The sequence below is a fragment of the Sipha flava genome, unplaced genomic scaffold, assembly GCF_003268045.1.
Source record: "Sipha flava isolate LNK unplaced genomic scaffold, YSA_version1 40_pilon_pilon, whole genome shotgun sequence".
In the NCBI taxonomy this organism is placed as follows: Eukaryota; Metazoa; Arthropoda; class Insecta; order Hemiptera; family Aphididae; genus Sipha; species Sipha flava.
Genome location: NW_020273126.1, coordinates 1,917,778 through 1,941,905, shown reverse-complemented (window position 1 = coordinate 1,941,905; position 24,128 = coordinate 1,917,778). Strand labels below are relative to the sequence as shown.

Sequence of the window (24,128 nt, the reverse complement as noted above, 5' to 3'; positions counted from 1 at the left end):
CTGTTGTGGCTTCTCAAGAACCGCCACTGACCTCGGGGCCCTGAGACGTTTAAGTTCGGCACCGCGGACGACCGACACCGCGTTCCGGCCGAACACAACGACGGTCCGCAAGTGGACGGCCGCCAAAAAGTTGCGCGTGTATACAACGTCCCGGACAGAGTTTCGGAATCTCCTTGCCTTCCTAGCGCTGGTTATCATGGCGCTCGGGTGCCGGTCGCGGCGAGCGGGTGGCGGCGGCGGTAGCCGATTGTCAGCGGCGCATGGCACGCACCGTCCGGGCTGCCGTTGCCAACTTCAATCGCCTGACACCGAATGTAACATCCGACGAAAAATAAACGCAGCGGATCCGTCTGTCCGCGCACGGAATCAAAATAACGTAACAACAATAATAGTAATAGTAATAATAATAATATCACGTTCATTTTTTCCCCGTGCACACTATCGTTTCCGTTCGTACCGCGTCCCTGCCGCTCGCCGCCGTTTCATTATCGCGTCATCCTGTTATCCGTCCGTTTTCCGTTACCGCTGTCGGTGTTTCTCGTATCGTCTTTTGCACTATTTTTTTTCTTTCCCCCTTTTCCCGTTGCCCTTAATTTTCCCGGTCGCCAGGCGAATACCGCTGCTGTGCCCTGTGCCCGCCACGTCCTGGCGTTCGCTTTTCATCGCGGTCGTTGATGCTCCTCAGCTCGCCGATGTGTTGATGTATCGTTGGAGATCGTAGAATTCGCTATGGTTAGTACAGCCCGGCCGCCTGCCAATGCCCTGCCGATGGACCGCTATCGATGTCTGCGCCCCAACTGTTGTTCACCCTAATGACGATTTGACGTTTTCCAGGAATCTCCGAATTCCGCAGCGCAGCTGAACACCCGGATAGCACCTCCGATGATACCGCCTCCAGCGTACCCGCCACCGTCGTCGCAGATGGGCTTCCCACCGGGTGCTATACCGCCTGGTTTCATGGCTGCTGCGCCGATGGGCATCGGACCACCTGGTATACCGCCACCTTTCATGCCTCCTTACGGTATGAACATGCCAGGTAAATGGTTTAATTCCTGTATTGTAGTATGTTGTTTGATTAATGGTTATCGTGTAATTGATAAGTGTGCAAAGTATGACTATAAGAAATTATTATTTATTATCGTAAACATTATTTTGATTCTCTTAATTTCATTTAAAATTAATATGTTTATGTTTCTAATATTTTGTTATTTCTGTTAAACTAATGGTTGTAAGTCTTAAGAATTTTTGACTGATCATTTGGGCATACTATGCATTGTAAACTTAGATCTGATTAATTTATGTTATTTTATATATTTTGATATGCTATTTCCATTAGTGTTATTTTTCTAATCTTATGTAGGTAGTCTTTTTATATGTATATTATATGTAGACTTGTTATAAACTATAAAATTCAAAATTCTAGGGTACTAGTTGATAATAAAATGTATCAATTATTTTATTTAAGAAAAGAAAAAAAGTAAAATTATATTTAATAAATCAGTTATCTTAATAATACATTTTTGGCTATAATTATGTTAAAAGCATAGTTTTAAGTGTTGATGGCCTTGAAATTTACAATACCATTTTTCTTGATTTTTTATAAAATATATGTAATCTAATGAAAATAAGGGTCTCTTCATTCTTATGGTATTGGAATAGTTAATCATAAAATGTTCAGCATACCGCACTGTTTATAATATTATCAATTATTCTTTGACTTATGATCTATATACTTTCTGAAAATAATGTATATGTACTTCAGTTGATATATGACCTCCAATATTGATTTATGGAGCTTATATATCTATAGTTAAAAGATATTTATTTGTAATAATTGACACAGTTAAAATGATACATTATTATGTTTTTTTTTTTGTTTGCTAGGAGAAATTGTTGGGGCTCCAGTATCTTTTGCCAAGTCCATTCCTCAACCATTAACGTAAGTATAACATTTCACAAATATTTTAACTATTATTAATAATTATTTATCTGTGATTATTTGTATTTTAATAAATTAAATCAATCATACTGCATGCATTTATCCATTAATAGATACTATATTTGTTGTAAAATAAAATATATTTTTTACATTGCATTTATAATTAAAAAAAACAATTTAAAATTACTTGTAATATTTTATTTTCAAAATTATTTGTCTATTAGTGATGTATAAATAGGTTATATTCTTAGTTAAGCATTTGATTATGAATGCTCAAATTATGATAATATAATATCTTTAATTCTAAAACAGTAAGGTAATAATTGTTGCAATCAATAATTAACTTAATAATATGTTATGTTGAAAATAAAAAGTGTTTGAGTATTGTGAATGGGATTTCATAATGTTAAAAATTAGTTATTATTTATATATATATATATATATACATGGAAAATGAACTTTCTTAAGATTTAATTAAATAATAATATATTATAATTTCGTTTTTATCAATATATTATGGCAAAGAAAAAATAATTAGACTAAAGCTTTTTAAATGTATCTAATTTTTTTTTTCTATATAAATTTAAACAATTTGTTACTATAAACTTCTTTATTTTACTAAAGTTAATTAATTTTTTTATTAAGCATATTGAGTTCTATTAATTTTCGTTTTATATATGCATGTTTATTGGTAACTGGCCCTTAACATTCTAGACTTAAAATATGATAAACTTTGATATTAGGCCATACACGATTCCTATTGATTTTGCTGAATGTCGGTACTACAGTTTCTATGATTGGTGGTGACACCCGAGAGAATAGGACTGCGATTGGTAAGAGTTATAATAATTGAACAATAAATCATTATTAAATTTTAAACATTTGCGTTTTCAACATTTATTTACTAGAAATAGAATATTTTAAATAAATCAAACTATTTAATTGTTTGATTAAAAGCTCTTGATTTTATTTTGGGTAAGTGGTATTTGATGCAGTAAACATTTAAAATTTATTTGAGAATCATGGTTTCCTATGAATTTGTTTTATTTCATTAATTAGTTTATTTATGAAAAAATATGTACTAACATTTGTACATTCATATTACTAATGATGAGCTTTCTAATTATATATTTTGCTGTTATGTAATAATATTCATTTATTCAACAGGAAAATAAGTAGTTGCTTATTCTTTATTAATGTGTGCGATTTTATGTAGTGATGAAACTAAACCTCCAAGTGATTGGACTGAACACAAGGCTCCAGACGGTCGATCATATTATTATAATTCAGTAACCAAACAAAGCTCTTGGGATAAACCAAATGAGTTAAAATCAAAGGCAGAGGTTTGTGAGACATTTCAAATTATATTATTTTATTGATACTATGATAAATAATTATCATTTTAGTTACTATTAGAACAAAGTCCTTGGAAAGAATACAAATCAGATACTGGTGCTATATACTATCATAACATTAATACTAAAGAATCAAGTTGGACTGTACCACCTGAATTAGAAGAGTTAAAATTAAAGTTAGCCTCTGAACATGAAATGTAAATAATTACCTTATATAATATTTATATTTAATTTTTAATATTATATATTTAAAATTATGATTAATTTATTTTAGTCAAGTACCTTTAACACAGCAGGCTATAGAACTTCCAATTGATAGAGGATCAGATTCTTTAGGTAATAATTTATTTTATATTTTACTTAAGTATTATAAATTAGAAAGACAAGTTTCATTATGATTTGTTGTTTTTATTTCTAATTCTTCATCATACAGATATAACAAGTTCTAGTAGATTGAACATTTATGGCTGAAAAGCAATATTTACTGCTTGGCTTCAATTATAAATAGTAAAGATCAAACTTTTTAAGACATTTTAATTTTTACATTGATACATTAATAAATTATTTAATTTAAAGTTTTAAAAATTTACTCTTAACAATTTTAATTATAATACTTTTTTATAATTTAGTTAATTTAGAACATGAATTAAAAAATTATTTCTTCCATCTTAATAAAATATCTTATAGCATCAAACTCAGTTATTTATAAATAATATGCATGTAAATTTTATTTATTTAGTTTTATTTGATTCTAATAAGGTCCTAAGTAATTCATACATTTTAATTTAGATTTAAAAATAAGAAAATGTATTTGCTTAACCAGTTTATGTAGTGTATTTATTAAAAAAAAAAATTGTTATATGACATTATATTTTTAAAATAATTAGGATATCCAAATTAATTATACTATATTAAGCTTACATAAAGTATTGTTGAAATCAATTTTTTCATGCAATTTTGAAGGTTTCCTACAGTATTATTATTGAATAACTTAATAAATGCTTTCTCATATTGCTAATTCTAGATATTATAGAATGATTAAATAGTTTTCATTATGAAATTCTCATATATATTTCATCTTAGATTTATTATTTTTTAAATCGATAGACTATAATTTTATTGGTGCATTCGAATTGTGCCCATAAATAATATTTTGTTTGAGTTGCAATTTCTTACATCAATTTTTTTTTAGTAGTTATACCCAAATTACCCAAATTGGTTATTGCCAAGTGTATTTCTTCCAAATTGTTTTAAAAACTTTTGGGATTCAAATTAATATCTATTAGTACAATATAATTGTTTATTTTTTTACTTAAAATTAATTATTTTATGATTTTCTATTATTATATTATTGTTGTAAAATTGCAATGAAAAATAATATCATTGATTATAAATACTTTAATATTATAATTATATATTTAGTCAATGGTATTATATCTGATTGAACATTAAATGATTAAAGTGAATGTTGCAGTGAAACTGATGCTAACGTATATAAAATTAATTTCTAACAATAAATAGTAAAGTAGAATTTACGAATAAGGTATTGATAATTTATATAATCTACAAGCTTATCACTAAACATTATAGACTTTATTATGTAATAAATATTGGGAACACAAACTCAGACATGCTATGCCAAAACCGCGGATGCAACTCTGTTATTGCAATGCATATTTTATTTTTAGGGATACAATTCGTATGCAGCCAATTCTATATACTTATAGAAAAAACTTAAACTAGTAATAAAATATTTGTAATATTTTTACTCCAAAATATACACGGATTTTTGATGAAAAAAATTAATGCTATAGTGGCTATTTTTAGATTAAATATTTTAATATGTATGCAAACAATATGCATTTAATTACAAGTAACTATTTTAAGATTCTGGATCAGCCATGGATCAAGCAATGGCTGCAACTTTAGCATCAATAGCTGTACCTGATGAAAATAGACCTACTAATCATATATCTGGTAAAGGGTCCAAAAATAAAAACCAAATTCCTGATGTTCCAATTTTAAAAAATAAACAAGAATTAATTGATGCATTTAAAGAACTTCTAAAAAAAAAGGTTTGTGGACTTACTGAAATATGAAAAGAATTAAGCACATACAAGTTAAAAAATAAGAATACATATTGTTTATGATTTTTAGAATATTCCTAGTAATGCTTCATGGGATCAAACTGTTAAAATCATTAGCCGTGATCCACTTTACCCTCAAGTAAAAAAGTTGAATGAAAAAAGACAACTTTTTAATGCTTATAAAACACAAAGACAAAAAGATGAAAAAGATGAACATCGTTTGAAAGCTAAAAAAGCAAAAGAAGACCTTGAAAAGTTTTTAATGAAAAATGAAGATGTAACTTCAAAGACTAAATACTATAGACTAGAAGAAAAATATGAGCATTTAGATGTAAGTAAATAACATAGTAGTATTACAATTTTATGTTATAATATAGCTTTTCTTTAAATTAAACTAAAATTATTTTACTTAATCACTAGATTTTGGAATTTTTTTAACATCTGTTAAAAAGAAACAAATATAAATCAGTTTGCTTTGTTACATTGGGTAAATTCAGTAATTTTCTTATACAATGATCTTTGTTTTTAATTTAAAACATTTTTGTTTATATTTAATATAAACATTGATTTCATTATGTATTATTTTTTTAAAGTTATATTTTCAAGTTCTATTTATTAACTTTATATCAAATAACTGAAATTAACTAATGCTTTTTATTTTATTTTTAAACAACAAATCCATAATACCTAAAATATTTCTTTAGATAAATTTAATATATTTATTTTTATAAATTTAATTTTTATCAACTTGAATTATAAATTAGATTGTAGGTGGATGAAATATTAGTTTATATTTAATTTTGGTAAAACTGTAGGTTTCAGTTTTTTTTATTTTACATACCTACTCTCTTTTTTTTCTTGTTTTTACAAATTTTATTGTGCCTTTGTTTTTTGTGAATAAACAATAATTATATTAATAATATTTATGTTAATAATATTTTTTAGTAAGTGACATTTATAAATGTGTCTTACTAATAATTCAGTATACAATTTGATTTAATACTTTTATGGTTTTTGCTTTTAGATTTGGAGGAATGTATCTGAAATAGATCGACGTGATGTATACGATGATGTTATGTTTAATTTAGCTAAAAGAGAAAAAGAAGATTCTAAATTGCAAAAAAAACGTAACATGAAACAATTAGCTGCAGTATTGGATTCTATGACACTAGTTGATCATACAACCACTTGGTACCAAGTTCAAGAAATGCTTCTTAACAATCAAAATTTTGTTAATGATCCAAAATTATTAGGTCAGCTAAAATACATTTTATTTCTTAGTAGCAAACAGTGCCGCAATTACAAAATAGGAAGCCCGTATGCTGTAATTATATTAGGCCCCTTCCCAGGATTTATTTTTGTTGTAGGTCTTATTTTTTAAGTATCAATTTTTTTAGGTTTTAAACCACGTTTTACACCAGTTAGTGTATGAAATGTGTATATATATCAAATTAAATACCTATAATTGTTGTATATTATACTTCACTACATATTTATGTAGTTTAGGTAGGTATGTTGTATGCCTACTTAAATTAAATACTCAATGGACTCATTGTTAAATAAATATTATATTACTCTAAAATATTTTAACATCCTTACCTGAATTTTAAAAAAGTTTCTTTTTATTATAAAATAATAATAATATAATATTATTAAATAATTGTGTGTTTGTAATGTGTAGTTTATTTTAGGCTAGGACTAGGGGTCCTCCTAAATGCATGTAAGCCTTGGGGGGCTTGTGTACGCGACACACTCAGTACACCCGGTTTTTGCGGCATTGGTAGCAAATTATATTGATTTATGGTTGCATTATTGTTGTATAATAATTGTATATTCTTTTGTAGGCATGGAAAAAGAAGATGCTTTAACTGTATTTCAAGATCACATTCGTGAATTAGAAAAAGAAGAAGAACATGATAAAGAAAGAGAAAGAAGAAGAAGAAAACAACAAGAACGTAAAAACCGTGATAATTTTGGTGTATGTATTTTAAATGGATCTGTCTTACAATTATTTATTGATATTTTATATTTTAGATGTTCTTGGAAGAACTTCATCAACAAGGAAAATTAACTTCTGTGTCTTTATGGAAAGAACTATATCCTATTATAAGTACAGATATAAGATTTTCTGCTCTTCTTGGCCAACCTGGTAATATTTTAACACTAGTATGCATTATTTTATTATAAAAATAATTTGTGTTTAGGTTCTACAGCTTTAGATCTTTTTAAATTTTATGTTGAGGATTTAAAATCAAGGTTTCATGAAGAAAAGAAAATTATCAAAGAAATACTCAAAGAAAATTCATTTGAAGTTGATGTATGTTGTTTTAATTTTATTAAAGCTATTGAACTACAATTCGGTTCATTTTTCAGGTTAATACTACATTTGAAGAATTTGCTCGGGTAATTTGTTTAGATAAACGATCAGAAACTTTAGATGCTGGAAATGTGAAATTGACTTACCATGGACTTATTGAAAAAGTAATTAACAAATTAGTGGTTTTTAACCAATTTATTATCATTGTGAAATTTTAAATAGGCCGAGGGAAGAGAGAAAGAAAGATTACGTGAAGAAAATAGAAGGCAACGAAAATTAGAGACTGCATTCCGTACGTTGCTTAAAGAAATGGATGTAGATTATAAATCAAATTGGGATGATGTACGTGGACAAATTGAGAACCACCAAGCTTTCCAAGCCATCACTTTAGAATCTGAAAGACTTCGTATTTTTAAGGTAATGTACCATTTATAAAATGTTTATATATATGTATAGTATGTTCAATTAATTAGTGATATGTCTAGGTATACACACAGTATATAATATAGAAAATATGTAAAGTATGGAAATAATAATAAAAACATATTAAAACAAGTGTTCATTTGACAGTCTTTTCTAAGATAAAATTTATTTATTATCTACATATTCTTCGAATTACATGGAATACATTTTTTTTTAAATTTACATAATATAATATATTCATTTACATAAATTGAATAATATAATTGTAATATTTTGAAATAAATAAAATAATGAGGTTCTAAATCCATCAAATTATAATGAGATGAATATTGTACAATATTATTTTTAAAACCTTCCTAACTTCTAGATTTGTTTTAAGAATGTACAAAGAAAATTAAAGGATATATTTAAGGTAATACAGTTTTAATTAAAAATAAAAAATATTTACTATATAACTTAGAATTTATATGGTGTAACTTGCAGTTTTTTTGAATATTTCAAATAAGTTGAGATATGATGTTATCATCATATTTTATGCTACTTGAAATAAATTTAAACATATAAAAGACTTCATGCGTATAAATTTATATTTACATAGTAAAATATAGTCATGGAATTAAATCATTTTTGTCATCTTATAACACTTTTTTTGCTATAATTTTTTAGAGAAACTTAATTAGAAAATATACATTTTTAGATGTATATAGTACTAATTATTTAAATAAACACTCATTTGTGCATGTAAGTTAATAATTTAAAAAATATAAATAATTTGAAAATAATATTTTACTAATGTATAATAGTATAAATTATTATATTTTTATAATTGTGGTTTATTATGCAGGAATTCCAAGTTGATACAGAAGAAGTTTGTAATCATCATCATTCAAAAATGAAAAAATCCAAAAAAAATAAAAAACACAAAAAGAAATCTCGATCAAAATCTTTTGTAAGTTTTTATGTTAAGTAGTGTTAATAACTAAGCTCTATTACTTAGACATTTATTTGTATTAAAACTAAATTATGTGTAAAATGATAAAAATTGTTCACTGAAAAAATAAGTATATATTTTTTACAAAAAAAACAGTTACATTTTCCTGAGAAAAAAAGATATAAATATTTCTACAAAAAAAAATTTGCACCATAATGTATTAATTAAATATATAAATATATTGATATTATCACCTCAGTTCAAAATTACAGTATAACATTTTTTAGAAATAATTGTATGTAAAAGTACACAACTTTAAGATTTTTGAGGAATGTTAATTTTACCATGACGTTTAGTTAGGTTAATGTCTGTGTATTTAATTTCGACCAGAAGGATAGCTCTGATCATCTTCATTATGCATAGTTTTTGATAGGGATCGGTATCTAGATTGTATTTTGGGGAACAGGTCAATTTTTCAATATACATGCTCTACAGTTCCTGGTTTTGAATGTAATGTTCAAGGCTTGGGAGTTAAAGCATTTGCTTATTTTTATGGATTGACTTAAAATGTAACAGAGTGTTATAGAAGTGTATGTCGAGTTGTAACACGTACAATTTGAAATTTGAAAATGCCTTTTTTTGCTTTTTTCAGCTATTTTTCAAAAAAATATGCTTATTTCCAGTTTTTCTGATTATTTTTGCTTATTTGGCCAGTTTTTTTTAGGTTTTTATAGTTTTCTCCTGCATAGTTTTTTCTGATAGAATTAAAATTAAAAATAATTCTTATATTCTTTACATTGTCACGTAGTTCGTCGTCGTCTAAGGCATTGTTGTAGGGATATTCATTGTAAAAATATTCTAAAACTGAAAATAGAACTGTGTCAAATGTCAGAATGATCAAGAACAGAGAGAATAGTTTACATTTTATTTTTTAGAAAAATCTTTTAGAAAATCCATAAAAACTTTTAAAGTCTTGAAAGTGAAAATTTATTTTGATTTTGTTTGATTCTATTATTTAGAATTTTATAGTTTCTTTTTATTTTTTGAATAAATATTTTTACTTAATTTTAAATTTTTAAATGCTTACTTTAGTGCTTATAATGTTTTTAAGTGATTTTTTAAGCGCTTATTTTAATAATTTTTAGTGGTATAAGTCTCGAACCCTGGCAATGTATATTGTATATGTATTGAACTTATTTTTTATTTAAAGTATTTTAATTTAATGTTATGGAGAAATTATGTACTTATACTTATTTAACTAAAAATACATTTATTTTAGCATACAAATGATAAAAAGCAACCAAAAAAAAAAAAAAAATCATGTTAAGAATGTATTTTTTAGTATCTTATAATATTACTGTTGTCTTCGGATAATATTTTAAAGTTATGCTGTATATATCATTTTTATAGTCATTTGTTCTACCAAAAAAAAAAAAAAATATTTAAATAGGTTTGGCTTTCTAATTATAATCTTTTAATTAGTTTAAAGTCTTACCACTATGAAGTTTAATTATACCAATAAATTATATTTTTAAAATTTTACATTCCCTATTATCCCAATAATCTTAAATATATTTTTATTATATATATTCTTAGGACTCCAGTGATTCTGATCATAAATATAGAAAAAAATCCAAAGATGATTCTCCTGAAATTATAAGTGACAGTGAGAGTCGAAGAAGAAGGAATAAAAAGTCAAAAAGGAAGAAGCACTCTGAAAGTCCTCTGAACCGATCACGTTCAAGGGTAAATATTCTACAGTAGAAATTTGATTATTCATCAGCTTTTAAATAAGAAACAAACTTTTTTGATCATAAATACATATTATGTTTTTATTTTTTCAATAATTTTAACATGCATTATTTATTATTTTTTTAAATTTACTATACATTTATTATGTATCCATACATTCATATGATTGACAATTATTTACTACATATATATTTTTAATTACAAGATTAAAGTCTGTTCATTTTTTTTGTTTAACTTTACCACATGCCCTTTTGGCTGCCATATCTTTTATTCGTTCCGCGTAATAAGTGTTAACGGATAATCAGAGTTCTACTGTATTAATATTAAAATGTCCAAATGTATACATATTATATCATATTATTTTATCAATTATGATTTATATTTACATTTCATTAACATATTGATTATTTATTTAATTTTACAGTCATCAAGTTTAAGAAGACCCGACTTTGATGAAATTAAGAGTAAGAAAAATCTGAAATCCGCTGAATTAAGTGATGATGATTTAGAAGCAAAACGTAAAGCTTTGCTAGCTCAGCTACATGACGAAATGAACTAAATTTAATTAATTTTGTTGTACATAATAACAGATAATATGTTTTCATACTATGATTTATTTCATGAATAAATATTATTGATTTCAAATAATTCAATATTTAATTATCTGTTAGTTTACAAGTTCACCTTGTCCCTTTTACAAATAATATTTAAACTTGAAAATATCATCCTAAACATCATGTTCATAAAACAATTTTTATTGCTAAAAAGTAACTTAAGTGTATTATTTAAATTTAAGTTCTTAATTCATTGACAGTTTGTTTAAACCGATTTGTTAATGTTTTAAATTTTTTTTATCTGTATGTATTACATTGTAAGTAAAAATAAATTATAAACATAGTTTGTATTATGAATATGTAAATTATATAAAATCATAATACTTATCTTTTCATCATGTCAGTGTAATATTGAATTAATTTGAAAAAAATGATTAATTAAATATGAATATTTTTCTTTGAATTTACAAAATTCTACAATAAATGTACCTATTTATACATGCTTAATGATACCTTGTTTATTATAAATCAGTGGTTTTACCAACTTAAAATTTTGTTGTTAAGATATTGTCTAAGAATTTATCTTTTTTTTTTAAATATTTAAGAATATATTGTTTATGCCGGGCTTACATGATACGTAGTACTTGTTATTAGTACTTGTCACTTGCACTCGCTCATTGCTTGAGAGTTCACACAACTTTCGCACTCGCACTAGGTGTTAGATGATATTAGGAAAAAAAGTAACAGGAAAAAAAACTCGAAAAAAAAGTTCCCGGTAAAAAAAGTTTCCAAATTAATATTTTATGCACAAACAAAATAAAATATACAATAACATATAATATATTATAATAATAATATAACATCTTAAACATCTATAATATTTAAAAAATCTAAGAATGCAATTATTCAGATATAAAAGACCTCTTTCTTATGTTTTGACCTATTTGCTTTAAAAAATTAGGAATATCTGCAGATTAGTCCTCATCAAAACGCTTACATAAAATGTTCAATCGAACTTAAATTTTTTTTACCAGCTTTTGTTTTTTCCGATTAATTTCTCCTACTTCAGCTAATGCCATTCTTGCCCTGTCCGTTTCAACTTCTTGACGCATTTTTGTTAGTAATTTCCAAGTACTGGGATGTTTAATGTCGACGAGATGGGAAAACCAATTGTTCCAGCTCTCGCAAACATTATTTCTGTGCGATTGTCAACCAAATTTATTTTATAAATAAAATAACAAGTATAATGAAAATATTGTTATATTTATACTGTAGCGAGAGAATTTTTTTTTCGAAGGACCTTTTTACCGGGGACTTTTTTTTCCGTTCACCGTGTTATGTATTAGTGGATAGTATCATATGATAATCAGTTGACAATAATATTAAATATATTACATATATTTTTCTTCTTCTTTAGCTTTTACTGTCCTTTGTAGGACTTTCGCTGCCTTTACTACTTTTTTATATTACATATACATATATTAAATTGTAAAATCAAAGTAAATAAGATTATAATTCCCAAAACAGTGATTAGAAGTAAATAATATGATATATTATTTACTTCTAATCAACTGTTACGAATAATAATTAATAATATTAATTATTATAATATAAAATGTTAATTGTCAAGATCGATTAAGTCGTGAAGAAGTACGACGACGTACGTCGTATCGTAAAACAAAGTTTGAAATGTTGTTGGAACATAATAATTTGATCAATCGTATATGAACCAGAAGTTGAATTAAGAATTATCACAATTCACAGTGTGCACACGTGATAACGCAAATATTACTGAGCGCTAACGCGTTTGCCGAGTGCAACCGCGAGTGGAGCCGTGTAGGGAGTAGCTACTTGTCGTCAGTAAATAGAACGGTTACTAAGCACTGTTTTCTGTTTACACGTAATGTGCGAGTGACGAGTGACTACCGATGACAAGTACTACGGATCGTGCAAACCGGGCATTACAAATTATAAATCAGTTTAGTAATCCAATGTTTCTACGTTTTAAATTTTTATTTTAAATATCATCCTTTAATGCGTATCGTATATTGCTTAAAAGTTTCAACAACTCAAATGAATCGTTGATGTACTGTCACTGCGTTTAGCACTGAAAAAGTGTTTTTAGCTTAAGTTTTGCTGCACGATTGGATTTTTCGATGAAGTAACAGAATATAAAAATAAACCTCTTTCGTAGACCGTAATGGACCAGACACGTGGATAAGTATTTAATTTTTTTTGTTGGGGGAGGTGCGATTAAACTTCTTCAAAATTATTGGGGCTCGAGTCATTAACGGTAGTAATAACGCGTCATTTGATTTATTTATACTGTAACACAAATATTTATTTATTCTCATTTTACTGTACACAATATTTTAAACATTATCTATAATATAAAATGTTCAAATGCTGCTCTAGGCGCGCGCCTATGTCGCCTACCCCTCGAACCCGCCCTGTATTTAATAAATTGTTATGTAAAATTAATTAAATAAACATAATATAAATTTGTTTCTATGTAATATTGTATATCGACTCCAATGAATATGTGTTCCTTAAATCTCATATATATTTTTCAGACAGCATCAATTATTTATGATCTGTACTTTCGAAGACAATTGTTGTTGTTATATTATTGTAATAAGTTTTAGCACGAAAATGTATTGTTTTGATTTTTTCTATTACGAAACATTTTTTACCTGATATTTTAGAACAAATTACATTTAATTTGAGCGACATCGGTTAAAATATGAGCTTTTACTCTTAAACTTAAAGCGAAGGACCGCAATCACAACATTTCGGGTGGTGTCCAGGCATCCCCCTTCCCCGTGTGCATGACTATGGATCGGAGCGGAGGATCATTTGTTTCTCAATTAAATAATTCATTTTTTTTTTCTTGAACTCGATCGCACTGATTCTGTGCCATTCGTTCAGAGACTTGAACGCATTACGTTGATGGTTCCTTTTTTTATTGCACGTTCGGAATGCTAGGGGAACCACATGTCTAATTGCAAGTTCGTACGATCTGCCAGCGAATGAGTGGTATTTGATTTTCATATATGTATATAGATACGGATATGAGGGGAAATATCAGGGATTGTGTACCGGGGAAAAATATTCGGATGGCGCTAAGTAAAAAAATGAAAAAAATAATGTTGAGCTGCGGTATTTGCTTTAGAATTCCCTATTTTCTATCTACTGGTTTATAAAATGTTATTACATTTTATTATTAGTTTTTACCGTTTTTTTTTTTTTTTTTAGATCGGAATTTTTAGATCGGTGGCAGGCTTTATCTATATTAAATACTTGTACTAACTATACTTACTAGATAGATATTGGTAGGTACGTTATAATCAATAACCAAATCAAAATCAAATAACTCGCCGTTATTATTATTAATAACGTCCGTCTTGTTGCGTAACGCGAAATAAAACGAATTAAGTGAAATCGTCTACTGGGAGCTCCGATGCAGCGTTTAAGATTTTCGTTCGGTGTATTCGATCGCGGAAAATTTTTTTTCAATTTTTATTAAAAAAAAAAATGAACATCTCAAACGAAGGACGCAGAAACCGATTGTCCAGCTTATGCGATGTACAAAATTCATTAAAAAAAAAACCATAAAAAGAGAGAGGAAACCGAAGCGCCGTTGGTTGGCAGTTTAACTTAAATACGAATAAGGACAGCGTGAAGTCATTTTTACGCTCAGCGCGAACGGGATTCGACCCAACCGTTCCTGTGTATTCCAGGCGTTATCGAAATCAATCATTGAACTCCGAAGTCCGGTCGTTTGTCGATCGCGGTCAGTAAAATCAAAATGTTACCGGTGTTCGTACTTTTACCGTAATACAATAAAGAAATAAATATAATAATTTTTCTGAAAAAACATCGAAACATTTTGTTCTCGTTCATGCCGTACACTTTGATTTCATTGTATTCATTTGAATCAACCATCTTTCCGTGCATATTTTCTATACGAAACAGTCTTGACGTTTCAAATGTGCCGGACGTCTCGCGACGGTCCGTAACAGCGGCACCTGTACGGATCGATTATCGTAGAAATGTCTTTAGTTATACGTTTTGACACTCGACGGTATAGAGACACGTGACTAGTGTACATTTTTATTCAAAGCTGAATCAAGGGAGGAAGTTCTTTTTGGGGGGGGGGGGGGCTATAGCCCCAGGCCGCAAGTTGAAAGGGACCGCGATAAGCAACCAATTTTTTTTTCCATATAAAATGATATCAAATAAATATGTTAAAAAAATAAAATGTTATTATAATTTTCAACAATATACAAATAAACCAAACTTATTTAAATTAATATTTATTACAAATAACAGAATCTGAAAAATAAATGGAACTGTCATTGTGTGAAAGAGCCTCATTAAAAGTAATAGCACCCTCATAATATGACCAGGCCCTGACTCGATTTCATAAAATATGAGACACGTGACGTTTCTGCAATCGTCGATTCATGATCGGATAGGGCATACGATAAATATTTCAGCGGTGGGTGAGTGGGTCCAGTCCTAACCAGGTGATGCGTCAGAAAGTCAGCTAGTGTCATGAATTATGACAAAACTGTTCGGCAATCGATTCGTCGGTACACACTGCCCGTGAGATCGTTCCCCGTGTCTTGTTTGTCCGATAATATTATTCACGCGAAGGCGGATTTTACAACGGGATTTACAAACCGACGATTGTATTTTTTTATTTTTTATTTGCCTGTAGTAACCTATAATGTAAATATAAACATTTATTTTTACGGGCGAGGGCTGGGCGATCCGTCGAGTTTGAATAACTAAATAGTTTAAATAAATATTTGTGACATGAATGATTAAAATTTTATTGCATATTATTCCGCGCATTTACATATTTTTACGATTTTGACTGCATGTTATATATTTTGATACTTTGATAGTGCATACAAATCCACGCTCTAATTATCATACACCAAGTTTGGATGAGATACAGAGAATATCCCTATATATATATATATAGTATTTTCAGATATTTTCAGTATTTTATATTTTGTTTTTGCTTCATATAGAATCATATGAAAAATATTGTATCCAACTTTCACTTCTTAAACTTAAGAAGTGATAGTTATATGAATTTTTAATTACAAATATATAGCGGATTAAATACTCAAACGCTGGCAATTCTTTTTTTGTTAATCAATACAAGATATGTATAAGATATTTTGTACAGGCAAAATAATTTTATAGATCTTTTCGACAAAAAGTTAAGAAAACATGACAGTTCCAATTATCTAAAAAGAGCTTAACATGTTTTTATGTTTTTTTTAAAAATTATACCGTTTTTAGTATAAATATTCAGTGAATATTTCAAGTGTTTTTGTTTATTATTTTATAAGTATCGATATAAATGAAAATTATATTTTGTCAAAAAACCTGTATGTTGTCGTATTTTAGTCTCGTCAGTTTTTGCAGTAAAAAAAAACTTTAAAAAAATCGTAATATGACCTTCTTTAAATTACTAATCAGATAACATTTCCAATCAGATATCTCTTAAGATTGTGATGATCGAAGTACTTCTAGTTAAAATCGTGTATACAGATACAGAAAAAAAAACCAGAAATCACTTATAAACAGTACATTCATTATTTCTTAAAAACTAAATTTAAAACATTCTCTTCTTAAACAAAAGAAATGCGGCGTACGATAATTACATTTTTTTTTATATTGTTTAAGATTAAGGATATATAATTTAAGATTTTCTAATATGCCAAAGGCAGCTCCTTTTCTCTGCTTCTCCAAATCGTTTTGCCATTGTTGCGGATTTCTAATAGTAATCCATTACAATTTTATAGGTTTATAAAAGTCGATAAAAATATAAAATAATTTTTCTTCGTACCTGATTGAAAAACATATTTTATTAGATTCTAAGTGAAACAAATAATGTATTAGTCTTACCATTGATTATAGAATAAATATATTTGTTCTATAATAATCAATGGTCTTATTATGATGCATGTTTTTTTAATCTTTTTTTTTTTTTTTGATTCTCCGTACACGATTTTTATATAGTTTAGTTTTCGGTTCCTTTTCGGTTTTTAAAAAATGAAAAATTTGTTTCTAATTTTGGTATTATACTTATGTAAGAAAAATGTTGTTCTGTTTTAGTTCTTTAAAAAACATAATAAAATGTCAGTAGTGTTAACTGTGTATAATCGTTGTCAAACAGATTTTGTACATTAGGTATATGTTAAGTTGGGGGATGTTAAAATAATTTATGTTACAAAAATAAAGGGGGGGTGGGCTACTAGTATACAAACAAATCGATTACAGGTATTTTAAATAATATACTATGATTAATTTATCAACGAATAAAAAAATTTCAACGATTATTGATAATAAAATATGATTAAGTTTGCGAATCTCTTTAAAATTACATCTTCTCGGTTTTCATGTATTATTTATATTTGCATAGTAAATTACCTCTGGGATCCTGGGAGTGTTTATTCGAAAAGTGTTTATTCGCTCGCATACATGCGCTTATGATAATGTTTCGTTTTCCATACGGCACAGTGGTTTATTACACCAAGAGTATGGCCACGTGCTTTCACTTCGCTCCCCGATTTTTGTTTCGTTTGGTTTCTTTTTCGTTAACTCATTCCCTGCCGGTATTTGAAGATACCTGATAGTTTTCCTGATCTCGCGACTAGATTGAATACGATTTTTGTATAGTGCACCAAAGAATACTCTATGTATCCGTACGTCACTTATTTATTTGTATCTGTTGCTTTGTTAAAAAAAAAAAAAAAAATAGTAAGATTAAATTAATATTGATTTTTCGTGTCCGTGTGTGACGTAGAAATCAGCAGTGCCGGGTTTAGGAAATTTGACGCCCGTGGCTAATAAGAATGCAACGCTCTTACGTAAGTGGAAATATGGGGTATGTTCATGACTTTTTTTATTTTTCATAAACTTACGAGCTATACCCTTACATCGAAAGCGCCTGGGGCAAGCATATCTACTGCCCCCTAGATTTGGCACTGGAAATTTCTGATAATAATAATAATAACAATAATAACATTGAATTACGTTACGTTTATAAAACCTTCGAGGAGACTATTTATTGGACGTATTGGATGATATTATAATGATTGTAGAAAATTAAACGCAGTAGAGTTTCGTGGGCATATGATTTTAGTTGAGTTTTTCCGTCGAGTGATTTTACGCAGTAAATCAGGGATTTATGGAAAGCCGATAGAAATGGAGCTCCGATATTTTAGTTCCAGATTTATGGCGTTTATACGTTTTTTTTTTTTTTTATAATCATTAAAATACGCGTTGTTGCGCAAGTCTAATGCTGTTTTTTCGCGTCAATTTGTTTTGCGCGTTCACATCACGATTTTATTTTATGATATCCAAATGGAAATTCTTTAATTTGCCAGTCAATATCAATTGACTTTAATTCTCACAGTATTTTAGGTATGTTATATTTCCATATGCATGTCAGTGGTACTATCGACTACTTTGATTAGAAAAAAAAAAAATACGATGAATATTTCCAATACGAATGCGTTTCATCCACACGCATCACAGTGAGTAGCTGTGATAAAAGCGGCATTGCAATTTGGGTTTTAAAATTTTGTATTACAGTGTGACCGTACGTTGTAAAAATATTTTATACTTTTCGACACACAACGAAAAGTTATGGCCATAAAATACCCATGATTAAAAATAAACTGAAAAAATACATGTACGTGTTTTGCTCGGATTTTTATATATGTATTTATTAGAAATAAATCAACCAGAATCCTTAAATGCATTCGTTTTAAACGTCATAACACTCATGCGTTTTATTTTAATATGTATATTTCATTGCAATACAAAACGAAGCATTCGTACGTCGGTGCACTGAATAGGCAGTACCGAATATAATAATAATTATTACAATTATTGTATTATAATGAGGTAATAATTGTAGTAAAAATTATTGATATTATGATTATTACCTCCTCTTTCTCCCTGATTGTGCAACACGCATCGGTCGGGCCAGACTCGTATGCGACCGATGCAATACGCGAAACCGCGGTTAATCGTCCGGGCACGAGCAACGAAAATCAGACATTGGCATGGATAAGAATATTTATTTTATTATTTTGGACATCGGTATCTTAGCCCGCCGGGAAGTTCCACGTCAATCGTGTACGTAATAAGTCAACATATACGTAACGTCGAGCGAGTCAGTTTAGCACTTGAATGTCTCGTCCTGTTTTTTCTCTCTTCTCTAATATCGCCGGAAAAACGTTAACATTGTCTACGGGACGTGACGCGGGTACAGCGAACAACGCAAATTCGTTCTAACAATGCGTATCGCAACGCTTGTTATTTGGCGCTGTCAAATAAAACAAATTCGAAATACCGGCAACAGCGGTGATCTAAAATGCGCAATGTTAACGGTCAATGTAATCTCGCATTTTCGATTTTTTTTTTTCTCAAACATTTCAAGCGCGGACCACAAGAAACAGCGGTTTTAAATCCACACGTACCCCAGATAATATCCAGAAGGCGAAAAAAAGTCGAATTACAATATTTTTGTAGTAATAAATCCAGACGCGAGTTCACCAACTAACCAGCTGATCGTATGAAAAAGGCGATGGTCATTGAAACGTCGTATGATCATCGTGTTATAATTATTCGATTAGTCCGCGGGAAATGTGCGAAAAACGAAAAATTTGACGGGGACGGTTTCGTCTTGCCGGTCGAATAAAACCGAAAAGCGTGGTCCATTATTTGAATAAACGAAGTCACCTTGAATGAAATCAATTGGTATGCGATTTCGTGTATACGAGAAGAAAAAATATAAAATAAAAATAATATTAATAATAAACGAATCGGAATCGCGCAATATTACGCAAACGGACACGCGGTGGCAGACGACAGAAAAAGCAGACGTCGAATGGAAATTGATTACGTGGATTTATTCGCGATGCAGTTCGTGAAAACGTACGCTGAATAATAATTGAATAATATAAACCAACAATGGTCGTATATTATAATTATATACCGCTGTAAACCTCCGGAAAGTTAAGTACCAGCCGGTATATATTATTTATTTGCCGGTTTTAATAATAACACACATTTATATTATATACAGGGTGTTCGAGTACGGCTTGACAAATGAAAATAGCTTTTGTTCCATTCAATGGTTTTAACTTTTTTTTTTCTTGTTATACCGTGCCACAACAGAGAAATGGTTTATATTTTTTATACTTTATGCTCTTCAAATTTCAAATTTCATTTTTTTATAAATGTATTCATTATTTGTTTGTAAAACTATTCATGATTACATGCAAATGTATTCAAATTTTCAAAAAATTAAAAAAAGTCGTAGAAAATCAACGTATTTTAATATCACCGCTGTAAGGATCATAAACAACGAAACATTTTCAATTTTTTAATCAGGTTTATAAAATGGTTACCATGACTTTCTTATTTCTAAAACGGTACAAGAAATTGTTAATTTTTTTTATTTTAAGTTAAAATAAAATCATAATCAACTAAAAAATCGTAATCTCAACATATTTATACGAAGGAAAAAATATTGAATAGAACAAAAAGCTATTTCATCTGTCGAATCATTCCGAAATACCCTCCTTGCGTTTACACACAGAGTTGGTAATTTTTAAAGTCTTTTCAGAATACACTTATACAAACAATATTATTAGTTCACATTTATAACACGTCCTGTGACAATAATATTATGTAACACGATATACGGAAAAAAATAAGATAACGGTCCAATACGTGACCTACAAATGTTACTCGATCCATCAATAAGATTGTGTTGATCTACAAGTTTCTTTATCGCAGTTATTGTCGGTGTGGGTGTTTTATTATATTTTATTTTTGCTTTCCAATACTTACTAATATTTGCCTGCACTGTCCTCAGTCAGTACAGTTCCGTTTTCATTCGTGCGCGCTCGTTTTGTGAATTTTTATCGTATGACGTGAGTTTTATTTTGTGCGTGCGCGCGCGCGTGTGTGTGTGTGAGTGAATTTTTGTGTTTTAACTCTACATAGCATCTACTGTTGGTCACTTTATAAGCACGTTCTTAGAGATGAAGTGAAACGTGTTCAATATTTAAAAGACCGAAGGTTATCACTGACTGATAATACAATGACATGTATAAAGGTGAAAGACTGTGTTGTACGTAATGGTCATCTTTTAAGGTATTTAAGAAATAGTAAAGAACAAAGTTGTAACATTACGATATAAAAAAACAGGGTCGCCAATCGATTTGTAAAAATAATGACTTTTTTACATGCACGGATCATAACGACCGTTTTAATAGTCAGCTATCATTATGTGAAATAATGGAAATAGTTTGGTTCTGGGTTAATTCAGTTCTAGTAAATCAAGCTGTAAATTGGGTTGGTAGAAGTAAAATCACTATTATTGATTGGTACGAGTACATTCTTTGCAGAAATGTACTAGTATATTGTTTTTCAAAAAGAGAGAAAATAGGTGGTCATGGTCCTACTGTTCAAATTTATGAATCCTTTTTTCAATGTAAGAAGAATTGTAGCAGTGGTCGAATAAAAAGCGGTGACCATCAGCCGTCACTAAGATAAATAATTTCAACGACGAAAATGAAATAGTTGATATAAATAAAAATTACAATGGTATTATTTGGAATTCATTGGAAACGGGCAGCTTTATTATACTAATTATTAGAGCAGCGATTTTTTTATTGTAGATAAATGGGACCGAGAAACTCTTTTAAAAATGAAATAAAAACTGAAACGACAATTTATAGTGACCAATGGTGAGCGTACTCAAAATTAAACCATCATGGACAGCGGCGTATCCAGGGGGGGGTTAGGGGGTTATAACTCCCCCGAAAATGTTTAGTGTATGTATATTGTTTATTAATTTAATAAAAACACACAAAATTCAAAAAAAATTAAATTTCCATTTTTTATAATCCCCCCCCCCCAAAAAAAAAAAAAAAAAATTCTAGATATGCCACTGATCATGGATATATTAATCAAATAGTTAACCATTCTGAATTTTTTACTAACCCGAAAACAGGAGCCCACACCCCCTGTAGATTTTCGACTACGTCATGTTGCCAAGACACGAAACAACAGCGGGCGCACGTCCTGCTGAAAGGAACGGTACGTTTTACGCTAAAAGACGTGTCCGCTTCCTCGAAACGCGTTGGATCGTCGTGTTCCTGGTGTCGCAACCGTGATGTAGAACGAGTGATTTCTCTCCCGAAACGAAACGCCGTCTTGGGCTTTAATGCCATAGCACATCGATGATTGATTGGCTACCCCGTGGCGTACGCGTCGCAGCGCAGTATGTCTCGGTGTTTTTTCCCCCTCATTAACGGTCATCAGTGTTCGAAATCCGATACAACCACTGACACTTATACATTTTACCCGGTGATATGAAACGTTTACAGAACGCACACGTTTACAGTACCGTTATTCGACACTTGTCTGTTACGCGCATGCAACGTACAGCGTTTATTCATGTTTCGTCAATCAGTACGGCGGTTTAGCGTTATCAAAGGGATCAGGATTCCGATCGTGTAGAACCTTAGTACGCGAAATTGGCTTTAACAGTTAGTTCGGGTCAATTTTTTTTTTTTTTTTGGACTCATGTCCTCAACTTTAACGTATTCAATTCTAAGGCTGCAAAAAAACGTATGACAGTCGTGTTCCTCGAATACAACGTAAACGAAGTACTATGCGCTAAACATTGGCATCGATCATCTCAAGTTTACTGTTCATTCCATGCGTATTGTTACGTTGATTCTTTGCTCAGGGAGAGGAGCAATATGATTTGGTATAATTATATATATATATCCGTTAATTTACGTGTTTTTGTATATAATTTGTATACTTATATTAATACCAAACCCCATGTACATATATACTTATACCCGTATGTATAATTTTTTATGAATAATTTCATTTGTCAGATGGCATGTAAAATTTAAAAATGATTACAGTAAAAACGTAAATAAAGATGCGTCTACCTTCATATTTTATTATTCAGAGACGCCGAAGCTCAGTATAAATATGGTACGTTCATTAAGTAGATATTAATTTAATACTGTTTTAATATGTCAAAATAATACATAAATTATTGTTGTACATCAAATTATTTGGTTAGCATTATTATAGATTTTAGATTTTCTCTAGTAGGTCAAAAAAAAAAGTTCCGCATGTGAGATCAATCGCGTGCAGTGTCTGCGTAATAATGAAACTGAATCGGGCAGCTAGTTACGTGTGGCGTATCGCATCAGTTGTAACGTTCGTATTCGTATTGTATTCGTATTAAGACGTCTGAGAAAAAGAAGAAAATAAGGCAAAAAAAAAAAAAAAAGAAATTAAGAGAAAACGAGAACGAGGAGAAGAGAGAAATACGAAATCTATACATAATAATAGCTCGTATATATATATATATATATATATATATTGGTGCACAGCGGTGACGTATGCTATTTGACTGTGTATTACGAGTAATGATGTGTACATACGTATATATCCCGGGATTTCGGTGGTCGAGAAAGGGAGCAGGATTAATCTCTAACCCGGTTACGGTAACCCGGCTCGCAGTGTTTGACGGCGAGGCGGGTGCAGAGGATATACGTGTACAGTAGAAACCCGCAAATGCCTCCGCTATCGTCGTGCATTATACATCGTACACGTGTGTGCAGCACTTTAATACCCCGTTCACCTAGACACACACACACACACACACACACACACACACACACATGGGCTTCAAC

The 24,128-nt window shown here is 29.5% G+C and overlaps 2 protein-coding genes across 2 annotated transcripts in view; one reads left to right on the top strand and one right to left on the bottom strand.

Annotated features, from left to right (window-relative positions):
* Positions 1-198, bottom strand: part of LOC112688833 — a 96,006-nt gene extending 95,808 nt beyond the window's left edge. The window contains exon 1 of the mRNA XM_025562218.1: positions 32-198. Within this exon, the coding sequence (XP_025418003.1) occupies positions 32-198 (167 nt within the window). The remainder of the gene's footprint in view (positions 1-31) is intronic.
* Positions 199-243: 45 nt separating this feature from the next.
* Positions 244-11,452, top strand: LOC112688817 (pre-mRNA-processing factor 40 homolog B). Its single transcript, XM_025562206.1, has 17 exons — positions 244-732; positions 835-1,036; positions 1,885-1,939; positions 3,156-3,282; positions 3,346-3,491; positions 3,569-3,630; positions 5,182-5,369; positions 5,452-5,712; positions 6,406-6,634; positions 7,226-7,359; positions 7,416-7,530; positions 7,586-7,698; positions 7,755-7,862; positions 7,921-8,115; positions 8,966-9,070; positions 10,649-10,798; positions 11,229-11,452. Exons 1-17 carry the CDS (start codon positions 730-732, stop codon positions 11,361-11,363), a joined length of 2,328 nt encoding a protein of 775 aa, XP_025417991.1. The 5' UTR covers positions 244-729; the 3' UTR covers positions 11,364-11,452.
* The last annotated feature ends 12,676 nt before the right edge of the window (positions 11,453-24,128 follow it).